The 14,862-nt window shown below is 40.5% G+C and overlaps 1 protein-coding gene and 1 long non-coding RNA gene across 3 annotated transcripts in view; one reads left to right on the top strand and one right to left on the bottom strand.

Annotated features, from left to right (window-relative positions):
- taf1 (TAF1 RNA polymerase II, TATA box binding protein (TBP)-associated factor) overlaps nucleotides 1-14,862 on the bottom strand; it is a 158,148-nt gene that overhangs the window by 22,550 nt on the left and 120,736 nt on the right. For both annotated transcript variants that reach the window (XM_072270737.1, XM_072270738.1), the window contains 9 exons: nucleotides 14,345-14,556; nucleotides 11,351-11,459; nucleotides 10,391-10,489; nucleotides 9,775-9,952; nucleotides 8,776-8,843; nucleotides 1,744-1,866; nucleotides 1,553-1,645; nucleotides 1,379-1,463; nucleotides 831-898 (listed from right to left, as the gene is read on the bottom strand). In XM_072270737.1, the coding sequence (XP_072126838.1) occupies nucleotides 831-898; nucleotides 1,379-1,463; nucleotides 1,553-1,645; nucleotides 1,744-1,866; nucleotides 8,776-8,843; nucleotides 9,775-9,952; nucleotides 10,391-10,489; nucleotides 11,351-11,459; nucleotides 14,345-14,556 (1,035 nt within the window). The remainder of the gene's footprint in view (nucleotides 1-830; nucleotides 899-1,378; nucleotides 1,464-1,552; nucleotides 1,646-1,743; nucleotides 1,867-8,775; nucleotides 8,844-9,774; nucleotides 9,953-10,390; nucleotides 10,490-11,350; nucleotides 11,460-14,344; nucleotides 14,557-14,862) is intronic.
- Nucleotides 1-14,862, top strand: part of LOC140204217 (uncharacterized) — a 57,071-nt gene that overhangs the window by 29,370 nt on the left and 12,839 nt on the right. The window lies entirely within an intron of this gene.

Here is a 14,862-nt window from a genome sequence, read left to right as displayed (position 1 = left end):
TTCAAAATAATTGTAAATATCCTGTAGTATGCAAAACAAAGTAAAAAATTCATACATAAATGAAGTTATAAAAAGATCAGCTTCAATTGAGCCCCCTACTTACGAATATTGTTAATATTTGTTGCTTCAAGTATTTTTCAAGGATTATCAAACATCGACTTAGAAGAATAAAATGTCTCTTTGCAGACACTACCCAGCCCATCATGAAAACCAGCTTCCCCTCAAAGGACTTTGTCCACACTTCCTGCTGCTTTGGGTCCCTCACACCCCAGACATTCTCTCTTTTATCCCACTCAGTTGGGCAGAAAATATAAAAGCTTGAAAACACACTATCAAGCTCAAAGACGACATTCTTACAAAACTCTTGACCTCACAATCTACCTCATCATGTACTTTGCACCTTTTTGTCTACTTTCTCTGTCATTGTTACACTATATTGTGCATTCTCTTATTTTTCCTTTGTATTGTTGATGTTTTGAAATTATCTTTACGAATGACAAAGGAAACAAAGTTTTTCTGTTGTATCTTGGTACATGTTACAATAATAAACCAATCCCCAAACTTTGCCTTTTAGGAATACTGTATGGGAGAAAAAATCTGGAACCCCATAAAGTGAAAATCACGACTCAAATTTGCAAAGAGAACATCTAAAACAAACAAAAACACAGAATACCAATAAATTTCCACCCATAAACCATGGAATTAATGTTTTAAAAACTGTTATGACTTTTGTACAGTCTATTCATTATTTCACTGATGTTTATTCCACTCAGTTATGAGCTGTGAAAATGAACCCAACGTTTAAATGAAGGATTTTTGAAAATTTCTACCTCGGCCAATGTTTGGTGGCAGACACTCACAATCTCCTGGCCTGTTTTCGTGTATGGACTATCTGTGCCTACAAGTGAAAAGAGAAGTAATAAGCTCTACTGATGGTTTTTGAACAAGCTCAAACAAGCAAACTCAAGTTTCCATAGAACTATCAGTTATCATGGGTAGAGTTTTATTATTTACTACTTAGTCCAATTTCATGTACAAATTTCCATTGTAAAAATAGAATTGTAAAAATTTACTATCATAAAGTCATAGAGAAAAGCATCACAGAATTAGACCCTACAACATTGTTAACTAAATACCCATTATAACACTAATTTTTATTATCTCCCACATTCCCAACAATCACCCACTAGATTCTACCCCTCACTTACACACTAGGGGCAATTTACACTAGCCAAGCAAGCATTTTTCAAACGTGGGTGAAAACCCAACTGAAGAAATCCACAAGCTCTCAGGGAAACTCCACGCGAACAGTACCCAGTGTCAGGATTGAACCTGCATTACTGGCACTGAGGCAGCAATAGACAGGTCATATATTTACCATTATATTTGATGCTGTTCGATAAAATAAGTTCCACATCTTGCAGGAAAGCTTCACGATTCTGATACTTGTGTTTGGAAATATTCTGCAATGCCAAGAACATTCGAAATAATTTAGAGAACTCTGAAAGTTCACATCGCTACTTCCAACAGATTTTCAATTTAATTTTCATACCTTTCTCAATGTTTCAAGGTCCATTGGATTTGTAATTACTTTGTAATAATCAGGAACAAACTTCTTATTAACAGGATGATGGAAGGGCCAGGACTGACAGAGGGAAGGTAAATAGTTAACAATACACATAAAAACTCATGATTTAATTTGAATGTATTCTTTTCAAAAGAGAAATAAACATTCTGACTTACATCTGCCACTGCCATCATCTTTTGAGTGACAATGTTATCCAATATGAAGGAGAAGGCAACCTGGTCATCATCATCCAGAAGAGGATTGATGGCTTTCTCCAGGCGGACCAGTTTATCTTCTTTCTAATGAATGCAGTAAAAAATTTTTTTTTACAGTAAAGTACATTTATCAACTTTTAAAGTGGGTGTCAGGCAGAAGTTTGAATCCTTGACTCTAATGGACTCTCTGCATTCAAGTAGGTGAGGGAAATGGAGGGAGGCAGGGAGCAGAACAGATGCTTCCTGTGTCAGAGATTTGAACTCTAAGTGTAGGTTGACCATCCTATGCAGCATTAAATAAGTACAACAATGACAGAAGCCATCTTTCAAATGGGAAGTCACACCAATGTTCACTCTGTACCCTCTGGTAAATGTTAAAAACAAAACCCATGGTGCAATTTTAAAAGAGGGAAATTCTCCTTGGGCTCCAGGCCAATATTTATCATAAGAACATAAAAATATATGAAATAGGAGCAGCAGTAGGCCATCTGGCCTGTCGAGCCGACTCCACCATGCAATAAGATCATGGTTGATCTGACCATGGACTCAATCTCCACCTACCTGCCTTTTCTCCATAACCCTAATTCCCCTACTATGCAAAAATCTATTCAACCTTGTCTTGAATATATTTACTGAGGTAGCCTCCACTGCTTCATTGGGCAGAGAATTCCACAGATTCACCACTCTTTGGGAAAAGCAGTCCCTCCTCATCTTTGTCTTAAATTTACTCCCCCGAATCTTGAGACTATGTCCCCAAGTTCTAGTCTCGCTTACCAGTGGAAACAATTTTCCTGCCTCTACCTTATCTATTCCTTTCATAATTTTGTGTGTTTCTATAAGATCTCCTCCCATCCTTCTGAATTCCAGCGAGTACTTTTCTTCACAACATGCTGGAGGAACTCAGCAGGTCAGGCAGCATTCGTGGAAATGATGAGTCAACGTTTCGGGCCGGAACCCTTCGTCAGGACTGAAGAGGGAAGGGACAGAGGCCGTATAAAGAAGGTGGGGGAGGGTGGGAAGGAGAAGGCTGGTAGGTTCCAGGTGAAAAGCCAGTAAGGGGAAAGATAAAGAGGTGGGGGAGGGGAAGCTGGGAGGCGATAGGCAGGAAAGGTGAAGAAGGAATAGGGGAAAACACAATGGGTACTAGCAGGCGGAACCATGAAGGAGGTGATAGGCAGCTGGGGGAGGGAGCAGAGTGAAATAGAGATAGAGGAAGGGAGGGGGAGGGGATGACCGGAAGTTAAAGAATTCTATGTTCATACCAAGGGGCTGGAGCCTACCTAGACGGTATATGAGATGTTGCTCCTCCAACCTGAGTATAGCCTCATCATGGCAGTAGAGGAGGCTATGTATGGACATATCTGAATGGGAATGGGAAGCAGAGTTGAAGTGGGTGGCTACCGGGAAATCCTGTCTGTTGTGGCAGACGGAGCGGAGGTGCTCGACGAAGCAGTCCCCCAATCTGCGTCGGGTTTCACCGATGTAGAGGAGGCTGCACCGGGAGCACCGGATGCAATAGATGACCCCAACAGACTCAGAAGTGAAGTGTTGCCTCACCTGGAAGGACTGTTTGGGGCCCTGCATGGTGGCAAGAGAGAAGGTGTAGGGACAGGTGTAGCACTTACACTTACAGGGATAAGTGCCGGGTGGGAGATCCGTGGAGAGGGACGTGTGGATAAGGGAGTCGCAGAGGGACCGATCCCTGCGGAAAGCGGAGAGGGGTGGAGAGGGAAAGCTGTGCTTAGTGTTGGGGTCCTACTGAAGGTGGCGGAAGCTGCAGAGGATAATGTGCTGGATCTGGAGGCTGGTGGGGTGGTAGGTGAGGACAAGGGGAACTCTGTCCCTGTTGTGGTGGCGGCAGGATGGGGTGAGGGCCAAAGTGTGGGAAATGGAGATGCGGGTGAGGGCATCATTGATGACGGTAGAAGGGAAACCACGATCCTTAAAGAAAGAGGACATTTGAGATGTCCTGGAACAGAAAGCCTCATCCTGAGAGCAGATAGTCATAGTCATACTTTATTGATCTCGGAGGAAATTGGTTAAAGACACATCACGTCTGCCTTGGCCGATACTCGAACCCACGACCTTCAGATTATGAGCCCAACGCCCTAACCACTTGGCCAGGCGCTATACACACAGACGGAGGAACTGGGAATAGGGAATGGCATTTTTGCATGTGGCAGGGTGGGAAGAGGTATAGTCGAGGTAGTTATGAGAGTCAGTGTGGCTTGTAGAAGATGTCAGTGGACAGTGTGTCTCCAGAGATGGAGACTGAGAGATCGAGAAAGGGGATAGAAGTGTCCGAGATAGACCAAGTGAATTTGAGGGCTGGGTGGAAGTTTGAAGTAAAGCCGATGAAATTGACAAGCTCAGCATGGGTGCACGAAGCAGCACCAATGTAGTCGTCAATGTACTGAAGGAAAAGTTGGGGAGCAGTACCAAAATAGGTTTGGAGCACCGACTGTTCCACGTAACCAACAAAGAGGCAGGCATCTTTCCTAGTAGTCCAACCCTCTCATCTCTGGAATTAACTTGGTGAATTTCCTCTGCACCGCCTCCAAAGCCAGTATATCCTTCCTCAAGTAAGGAGACCAGAACTGCAGGCAGTACTCTAGATGCGGCCTCACCAGTACCCTATACAGTTGTAGCATAACCTCCCTGCTCTTAAATTCAATCCCTCTAGCAATTATGTCAACATAAGGTTGGCACAGTATGTAGATAAGCCTGCAAGAGGAGAGGCTGTACTTGATCTGGTATTGAGAAATGAACCTGGTCAGATCTCTCAGTGGGAGAGCATTTTGGAGATAGTGATCACAATTCTATCTCCTTTACCATAGCATTGGAGAGGGATAGGAACAGACAAGTTAGGGAAACATCTAACTGGAGTAGGGGGAAATATGAGGCTGTCAGGCAGGAACTTGAAAGCATAAATTGGAAACAGATGTTCTCAGGGAAATGTACGGAAGAAATGTGGCAAATGTTCAGGGGATATTTGCATGGGGATCTGCGTAGGTACGTTCCAATGAGACAGCGAAAGGATGGTAGGGTACAGGAACCGTGGTGTACAAAGGCTGTTGTAAATCTAGTCAAGAAGAAGAGCTTATGAAAGGTTCAAAAAACTAGGTAATGATAAAGATATAAAAGATTATAAGGCTAGCAGGAAGGAACTTAAGAATGAAATTAGGAGAGCCAGAAGGGGCCATGAGAAGTCCTTGGTGGACAGGATTAAGGAAAACCCCGAAGGCATTCTACAAGTATGTAAAGAGCAAGAGGATAAGACATGAGAGAATAAGAACAATCAAGTGTGACAGTGAAAAAGTGTGTATGGAGCTGGAGGAGATGGCAGAGATACTAAATGAATACTTTGCTTCAGTATTCACTACAGAAAAGGATCTTAGCGATTGTAGGGATGACTTGCAGTGGACTGAAAAGCTTGAGCGTGTAGATATTAAGGAAGAGGATGTGCTGGAGATTTTGGAAAGCATCAAGTTGGATAAGTCACCAGAACCAGACGAGATATACCCCAGGGTACTGTGGGAAGCCTGTGAGGAGATTGCTGAGCCTCTGGCGATGATCTTGGCATCATCAATGGGGACAGGAGAGGTTCCGGAGGACTGGAGGGTAGCGGATGTTGTTCCTTTATTCAAGAAAGGGAGTAGAGATAGCCCAGGAAATTATAGACCAGTGAGTCTTATTTCAGTGGTTGGTAAGTTGATGGAGAAGATCCTGAGAGGCAGGATTTATAGACATTTGGAGAGGCATAATATGATTAGGAATAGTCAGCATAGCTTTGTCAAAGGCAGGTTGTGCCTTACCAGCCTGATTGAATTTTTTGAGGATGTGACTAAACACATTGATGAAGGTAGAGACGTAGATGTAGTGTTTATGGATTTTAGCAAGGCATTTGATAAGGTACCCCATGCAAGGCTTATTGAGAAAGTAAGGAGGCATGGGATCCAAGGGGATATTGCTTTATGGATCCAGAACTGGCTTGCACACGGAAGGCAAAGAGTGGTTGTAGATGGGTCATATTCTGCATGGAGGTTGGTGATCAGTGGTGTGCCTCAAGGTCTGTTTGGGACCCCTACTCTTTGTGATTTTTATAAATGACCTAGATGAGGAAGTGGAGGGATGGGTTCAAAATTTGCTGATGACACAAAGGTTGGAGGTGTTGTGGATAGTGTGGAGGGCTGTCAGAGGATACAGCGGGACATTGATAGGATGCAAAACCGGGCTGAGGAGTGGCAGATGGAATTCAACCCAGGTAAGTGTGAGGTGGTTCATTTTGGTAGGTCAAACATGATGGCAGAATATAGCATTAATGGTAAGACTCTTAGCAGTGTGGAGGATCAGAGGGATCTTCGGGTCCGAGTCCATAAGACACTCAAAGCTGCTAGGCAGGTTGACTCTGTGGTTAAGAAGGCATATGGTGTATAGGCCTTCATTAGTCGTGGGATTGAGTTTAAGAGCCGAGAGGTAATGTTGCAGCTATTTAGGACCCTGGTCAGACCTCACTTGGAGTACTGCGCTCAATTCTGGTTGCTCACTACAGGAAGGATATGGAAACCATAGAAAGGGTGCAGAGGAGATTTACAAGGATGTTGTCTGGATTGGGGAGCATGCCTTATGAGAATAGGTTGAGTGAACTCGGCCTTTTCTCCTTGGAGCGACGGAGGATGAGAGGTGACCTGATAGAGGTGTACAAGGTAATGAGAGGCATTGATCCTGTGGATAGTCAGACGTTTTTTTCCAGGGCTGAAATGGCTAGCATGAGAGGGCACAGTTTTAAAGTGCTCGGGAATAGGTACCGAGGTGATGTCAGGGGTAAGTTGTTTTTTTTTACGCTGAGAGTGGTGAGTGCGTGGAATGGGCTGCCAGCATCCAGGAGTCTCTTAAAAGACCCTATCGTTTCCGAGGCAGAAACGATAGGGTCTTTTAAAGAGATTCCTGGATGGATACATGGAGCTTAGAAAAATAGAGGGCTATGGGTGTGCCTCGGTAGTTCTAAGATAAAGACATGTTCGGCACAGCTTTGTGGGCTGAAGGGCCTGTATTGTGCTGTTGGTTTTCTATGTTTCTATTCCACTTGTCTTCATCAGCCTGCTGCACCTGCAAACCAACCTTTTGTGATTCATGCACAAGCACTCCCAAGTCCCTCTGCACAGCAGCATGCTGCAATTTTTTACCATTTAAGTAATAATCTGATCATCCAATCATCATCCAACATTAGTAAAATTAATGTCACACCCTGAGAAAGGTTTCACAGCTAATGTAATGGTCTTTTGAAGCACTGCTAATGTAATGGTCTTTCTGTAGCAGCAGTGTTTGGGTTATGGTTAGAGATAACGGGTGCTTTGGAACGTGTGCTGTCCAATGAGGGGAGTGCTTTTTCTGGCTGTGTGCCTGACACTGAGGGGATCTGGGTCTTTTGTTTGGCAGAAGATGGAGAGAGAAGGTGCCACAAAGGAGGGGTTGTAGACATCAGAAACAAGTGGACTTGGAGTGGGGCCGGGATTCAACAAAGCCCAGGGAAATCGATGGAGGACCAGCGGAAGGGAAACTGTGAGCTTCAACTTGTGCACATTAGACTGCTTCATTAAAATGGGTCCTTTTCTTTTTGTTTCACTTTACTAACCCTTTAGTCAAATTAAAAATTATAAAGCTAAATCACTTAATTGCATCTGGTGTACTGTCCGTTATTTTGTGGTACTGATTTGTAACAGGGTAACACATCACGCAGCATCCACACAAACAGGAGGTTATGCACCTCAATCTCATACGTTTGGTCGGGCCAGGGATTGTCTTCCGTCGGCTTATGCAGTCGACGGGACCTGGAGGTTACACTAATGTTCTGTAAATGAATGTCCTTATCAGCATAAACTGACAGCCATCTTTCATGGTCATTATACTTCATAACAACATTTGGTGGGAGATGCCCAAATGAGTTTTTCAAAGGGTTAAAAAATTTTGTTCAACAGCTTTTATATTGCCTTTCACATGCTTACAGAATTCTCTCATCAACTGCACATGAAAAATAGTTTTAAATGATGATAATCTGCCTGACAGAAAAGACAAACTGCAGATAGTAGTGGATACACCTTAGCAAATCAGAGAAACCTGCTTCCTCTCTAGAGAGTCTCCTTATACTTCATGCTGCCTCAGTAAAGCAACCAGCATAATCAAAGGCCCTATGCACCCCAGACATTCTCTCTTTCCCCCACTCTATCAAGTAGAAGATACAAAAGCCTAAAAGCACATACTAAGGGCTCAAGAACAGCTTCTACCCTGTTGTAACTTGACTATCAAATGGTTTCCTAATACAATAAGATGTACTCTTAAACTCACTATTTATTGTATTATGAGCTTGCAACTTACTGTTTCCCCTACACTGGACTTACGCTGTAGCTGTTACACTTTATTATGCATGGTTATTGTCTTACCTCGTTCTATCTCAATGTAGTGTGTAATGATCTGATCTATATAAACAGTACGCAAGAAAAGCTTTTCACTATAGGTTGGTAGATATGACAATAATAAATCAATTCCTAATCCAAGATTCCTTCAGAAAATTAACACATGGAGCACAGCTCTCATACATACTTCCAATTTCAACTCACTCTTTTATACATTTTAGCATTCTCATTTTAAACAGTACAAGTGGGGGGATGGAATCAAAAACACAGCTAGGTTGTAATGAGGGAAAAACTTGATACAGAATAACCAAATATGGATGGGCTAAATCTCAAATAAAAACAGAATATGCTGAAAACACCCAGCAGCTTAGGCAAATTCTATGGACAGAAATCAGAATAAGTATTTCAGATTAGTGACCCTCACAGGAATTGAGAAAGATTGGAGCAGTTTCTAACATTCCTAGTTATGATCTTCCTTCTCAGATACTCCCTGACCTGTTGACTATTTCTCAAATGTTCCGTTTTTATTTCAGATTTACAGAATTTATAGTTTTGTGCTTTATGAAATATGACAACTCACCTCTTTGAATTTCATGTCACAAAGGTCCACCATACTCTGGGCAATTTGGGTCAGAGGATGCTTTGGACCTGCAGAGATAAACCTAGCGCTTAGTGGAGCCATTGCATAAATTGCTTCAGTGGCATTATACCAAGATGTTTACTACCCTACAATTGTACCTTCCTCACAAAACCAACCAAGTCACGAACATATAAGATCTCTAACAAGCCCTCGAAGCCTGTGTCTCAGGTTGTCTTCACATAAACCCTTCAGTTCAAGTAAAATCTCCCACCTGTATCTCCTCTTGTAGTTTCCTTTTCAAGCAATTAATTTTCATTCAGTGAATATCTAGAATAAACTTTAGCAATTCAACTGTGTAACTACTATGCTACAAAGAATGTGTACCTTCATCTTACTGTTTCATCAATCTGTTGAAAAAATACCATACAATCCTTTCTAATCATATTTATGATTAGCACTTAGCTATCTCAATCTAATGTATAAGGCTCTAATATTTAACTCCTTACTTCACAACAAATTCCTGACAATAGTATCCTAGCAGATGAATCTCACATTTACTTCATCTACTCAAGTCCCCCAAAATGGACAAATTATTTCTAACAAGGCCCAAGATCTTTATTAGTTGAACATTGTACTTTAAAGGAACATTGTACTTTAAAGAGGCCCATTTGATTCATTTATGATACTATCTAATTGCACTGCCAGTTTTTATGAAGTATATTCTGTGCAGGATTATTTTGCTCTTCTGGTCTGCTTATAAAATATCTGTTTGAGGTTATTTTCCTTTCCTCATTCTCATTTCACTCTTGTTTTTACAAAACTGATTCCAACTGTTCTGTATCTGCTCATCCATTCCACTATTAGTTACACTATTACTACTCCACTAATATTACTACTTTAGTATTGCAGATAAGCAGATTCTAGATAACATCTAGAAAACAGAAGTACTTTAGAATACAATTTGCAGCTTTGAATTTAAAATTCAGTTACAATCCTCACCATTATAAGTAGCACAGTTTTTAACAATAAGTTCTACTTGCTCTCGGAATTCTTCCCGTGAATGGCACATTCTTTTGCGGACATTCTCTCTCAAGGTCTGCAAGTCCATTGGTTTCGTGATGATTTTATAATAATCTTTCACAACCTTTGCATTAACTGGAGTGTGGAATGGATAAGTCTGGCAAAGAAAGAGAACAAGTTAGTACAGAGAATACAATGAAATTAAATTGTCTCTCTTATCTGAACTAACACATTATCTGTTGATATAGCTACTTAAAACTTAATAAGAAAACTGGCATAGAATGGTATCATACAACAGGTTAACAGATGGTCCAAAGGGTTGTATTTACAGTGGATGTTATCACAAGAAGGCTCAAAGGTAACATTTCATGAACCATTGATCTCAAACTAGCATCTACTAGCACCAATTTAAAACGTTTTGAGCAATGCATCCAAGTCCACAAGGAACTAGATCAAAGTTCACTGAACTGCCAATATTAGACTTAAACAAATGGAAAAAAACTTTCATGAGATCAGTCTGAAGTGAACGACCTCATATTTCTGTTTGACCTTCCTGCTGCTAAGGTTAAATTAAATAGTATCTCGGAAGTCTCACATTTACTAGGTCTCTCATGTCATTGATAATTCCTTCCAGTATGCTCGACAGGGTTACCATTGGGTCTGTTCGTCGTCTGTGAATGGATTTGTGAGGTCTCTTAAAAGGGAAAGTAAAAAGCAAAATCAGTATTTTTCCAATATCAAGAATTCTAAATAAGACCCAAGAAAAAAAATCAGATGGTGCCTGAATAATTCTCACCAGTTAATCATATCTTGCAGATCTCATCATCATCACCACTCAAATGATCACTGGACTTAATATTCTTCTCTCTCGCACCTCTCAATGGTGCATCAGACACAAAGCATAATAAATTCACCCTTTGTGTTCACTGTCCTCTCAATCTATTAAAAATTCTGAATTTAAAGTCCGTACCTCATTCATAAACTCTTCAATGGGCTTGTCTGAATTGACTCCAGATATTTCTTTCAACTCTATCTCAGCCAATTTCCTTCATTCACCTGTCATGTGTGCTGCTCATTTCATACTTTAGATGACACTTCGGCAATTGAGTATTTTCCTAGATCTTAACCTTAAGCAATCTAAAATTTCAAAATCCCCTTCAAAGTCTATGCTGATAACAAGCTTTTATTCACATTTCCAAATTCTTCACATATCTGTTCACTGAGGACCACTGTAAGCTTTGAGGTTAACTATGTTAAACCAAAGAAAATTATTTTACTGTAAAGGGAAGCAGATTAAATCAGCGAACCAAATATTTTTTCTGAATGCATTCACAGAAAGCTCCTATTTTGGATAACAATAAATAAAGTGCTAAGAGCAAACCATTAGGAATATTGAAGAAATATAGTTTCATTTCTTGAATTGAAAGTACAGTAATTTTATCTGCTATTCTAAGGCTGTTTTAAATCCCTCAAATAATTCTGTAATTGTTTCAAAATTGGCTCAGACAGCACTAGCTATACTTCAGAAGGCAGTAGAGGTGAAAACAGCACTTACATTTAAGTAATCACAATGGACGGTAGTTCCTACTCGTCTCCGGCGTTTTGGAGGAAGCTGTTGTTTGGGGAATTTGAGGACCAAAGATTTCCTGCGTACCTCATCTGCACTGAATTAGCAAAGAGTAAAATAATATTAAAGAAAGGATAATCTTCTGAAAACAAGATGCAAAATTAGTTGTGCCACAGTTTAGACCATGTGCAACTGTGAAAGCACAAAATATAAATTCAAATAATACACGAAGACCAGTCAGCCCCTTGTGCCTGGTCCACAATTCAATAAGGTCACAACTGCTTTCACCTACATGCACCACTTTCTGTAGTGACCACTTCTTTGATTTCATGAACATCTACCAACCTCTCCATTATGAATGAACCTAAACTTAAATGACGACTGTTTGAAACACTCTACTAAAGAATGTGAAAAGGCACACAATTCTTCTAATGAAATATTCTGGTGTAATTTTAAAAGATAAGGTAAAGGTTTTAAAAATAATTTTAAATGACTTTAAAAATAAAAAGCAAATATTTAGGAGTCATACAGAATGATCCTCAAAATGCTGGAATCAGAATGTCTGCATTCAAATGACATTAATATAAATAGTTTAAAAAGTAAGCAAAACAATGGCTCTGATCCAAAGCTGTCAACAAATTAATTCATCCAAAGCTAACAACAATTAATCCATTATCCTCACTTTTTTAATGTACAGTATTTGTTTTTGCACATTTTTAAATAATCTATTCAATATACATAATTGACTTACTCGTTTAATATTATGTTTTATTTTATTATTTTTTTCTCTCTCTGCTAGATTATATATTGCATTCAACTTCTGCTGCTAAGTTAGCAAATTTCATGTCACACGCTGGTGACAATAACCCTGCTTCTGATTCTGATCTAGTACGTGCATCCAATGTTTCCTATTTTTATTTAAGTGATTTTTTTTGGCAGCATAATTAACAAACATAATGCTCACGACCATACAAAATAATTCACCTAACCAACCATAAGTACTGGCACAAAAGATCTGAAGTGGAGTTCAGGGCCTTCGAACATAGTAAAAAATGAGACCACATGCAGTCTTAAGGAAAGCGATATATGACACTGATACGAGGGTCTCCTAGATCTGGGAGAACTGGACAGAGGAAGTGATCTGGAAAGAAAGGGAGTGAGAAATTTCATTGAGTGAAAGCACTTTTAGAGTACATCTCAAGGATTTAAAGAGGGCCTGTAGTCTTGCATCAAGGGTCCACAAACCTGCCACACACAGTTTTGTTAAATACAGGTGTCCCCTGCTTTTCGAACGTTCACTTTACGAAACCTCACTGTTATGAAAGACCGACATTAGTTCCGTTTTCACTTTCAGAAGGCGTTTTCACTGTTACGAAAAAAAAGCAGCACGTGATAAAAAATCAGCGCGCCGCGCGCCCCGAGCAGCCGCTCTCCCCCAGATTCAGAACTGCATTCTTGCCGGCATTGCTTAAACACTTGTCTGTGAGCAGCCGTTAGTGAGATGAGTTCTATGGTATCGGAAAAGCCTAAAAGAGCTCGTAAGGGTGTTACACTTAGCGTAAAACTAGACATAATTAAGCGTTTCGATCGTGGTGAACGAAGTAAGGACGAAGTGAGTTTGGCTTGTGGAAGCTGACGAAGATGATGTTGAAGAGATTTTGGCATCCTATGACCAAGAACTGATTGATGAAGAGCTGATGCAATTGGAAGAAGAAAGGATAACAATCGAAACCGAATGCAGTAGGAACTGAACGTGAAGCAACTGCGTGAGATTTTTGCTGCAATGATAAAGTACGACTTTAATTTTGAAAGGGTACATAGGTTTAGGGGGTATTTGCAGGATGGTTTGAGTCCTTACAAAGAAATGTATGATAGAAAAATGCGCGAGGCTCAGCAGTCAAGCAAGCCTTCCACGTCAGCCACAACAGACAACGAACCTCGACCTTCGACATTGAGGTGGGCAGTCATAGGAGAAGATGAGCTGCCTGCTCTACTGGAAACAGACGACGATGAGATGACACCCCAGTGCCCCACCACCCCAACCCCCAGGCCACGGACAGATATCGATTCGCGGAGAATGCAGCAGTAGCCGGGAGACACACAGCACACCTTTAAGAAAAAAGCCGAAATAAACATGCTAATTAATTAGGTACCGCCTGACACGTAATTGTCGGCCCAGATCAGAGACGATGCAATCGGAAATCGGCACTGATCTGGGCCGATAATTACATGCTGGGCGGCACCTAATTAATTAGCATGTTTATTTTGGCTTTTTTCTTAAAGATGTGCTGCGTGCCTCCCGGCTACCGCTGCACCCCTGAATGCTTCGTGGCAATGTATCGGTCGGCGGCCTGGAGGGTGGGGGCCACTGCACCACCCCAACCTGTGACGACTCAGTCTGACACACCATCATCAGTGTGCTCGGCGCTGTTCTAATTCTGGTAAGTGATGCTACACTGTACATACATTATTTCTACTTTATATAGGCTGTGTATTTTTACGTGTCATTTGGTATGATTTGGCAGCTTCATAGCTTAAAGGTTACTGGAGAGAGTGTTTTTGCCAACAGTGCTTGCATGAGATTTTCTGCCGACGGCGCTTGCGTGAGATTTTCGCTACAGAGAACAGTGCAGTAATGATTATGGAAAAGTATTTCTACTTTATATAGGCTGTGTATTTATCATATCATTCCTGCTTTTACTATATGTTACTGTTATTTTAGGTTTTATGTGTTATTTGGCATGATTTGGTAGGTTATTTTTGGGTCTGCAAACCGCTCACAAAATTTTCCCACATAAATAAATGGCAATTGCTTCTTCGCTTTACGACATTTCGGCTTACGAACTGTTTCATAGGAACGTTCTACCTTGGGATGGCGGGGGGAAACCTGTACATAATTTTGTTTGTAAATACTGACTTGAAGGTTTGATCTACATAGAATTCATTTCTTGCTTTCATGTTAAATCACAACTTCTTACTTACCTCTCAATGAGTTGCTTGCCAAGAACGATTTTAGTTCCTTCTACTTTGATAAGTTCCTCATTATCATTTGGTATAACAGTCTTTTCAAGCTCCTCCTCTTGTTCTTCAGTCATAGCAACAGGGTTACTTGGAGGAGCATTTGTTTGGTAATATAAAGGACAAAACTTATTGGTTCTCATGTGTCCAATGGCACCACAAGCACCACATTTTAACTATTGGAGAGTAAGAGAAATAAAAGAGACTTGAGTTTCATACTGAGTTTCCAACTGTGAATATTTTTTTAAAGTTCAAAAACGTTCAAGTTCAAAGTAAATTTATTATCAAAGCATATATATGACATCATATACAACCCTGAGATTCATTTTCTTGCAGGCATTCACAGTAAATACAAGAAACACAATAGACCCAATGAAAGACTGCACTTAACAGGATGGACAAACAACCAATGTACAAAAACAACAAATTGTGCAAATACACAAATAAATAGTAATAATAATAATAAATAAGCAACAAATAGA

This window comes from Mobula birostris, chromosome 10 (genome assembly GCF_030028105.1).
Source record: "Mobula birostris isolate sMobBir1 chromosome 10, sMobBir1.hap1, whole genome shotgun sequence".
NCBI classification, from domain to species: domain Eukaryota; kingdom Metazoa; phylum Chordata; class Chondrichthyes; order Myliobatiformes; family Myliobatidae; genus Mobula; species Mobula birostris.
Note: the sequence above shows the minus strand (reverse complement) of the source record. Positions and strands in the feature narration are given on the sequence as shown.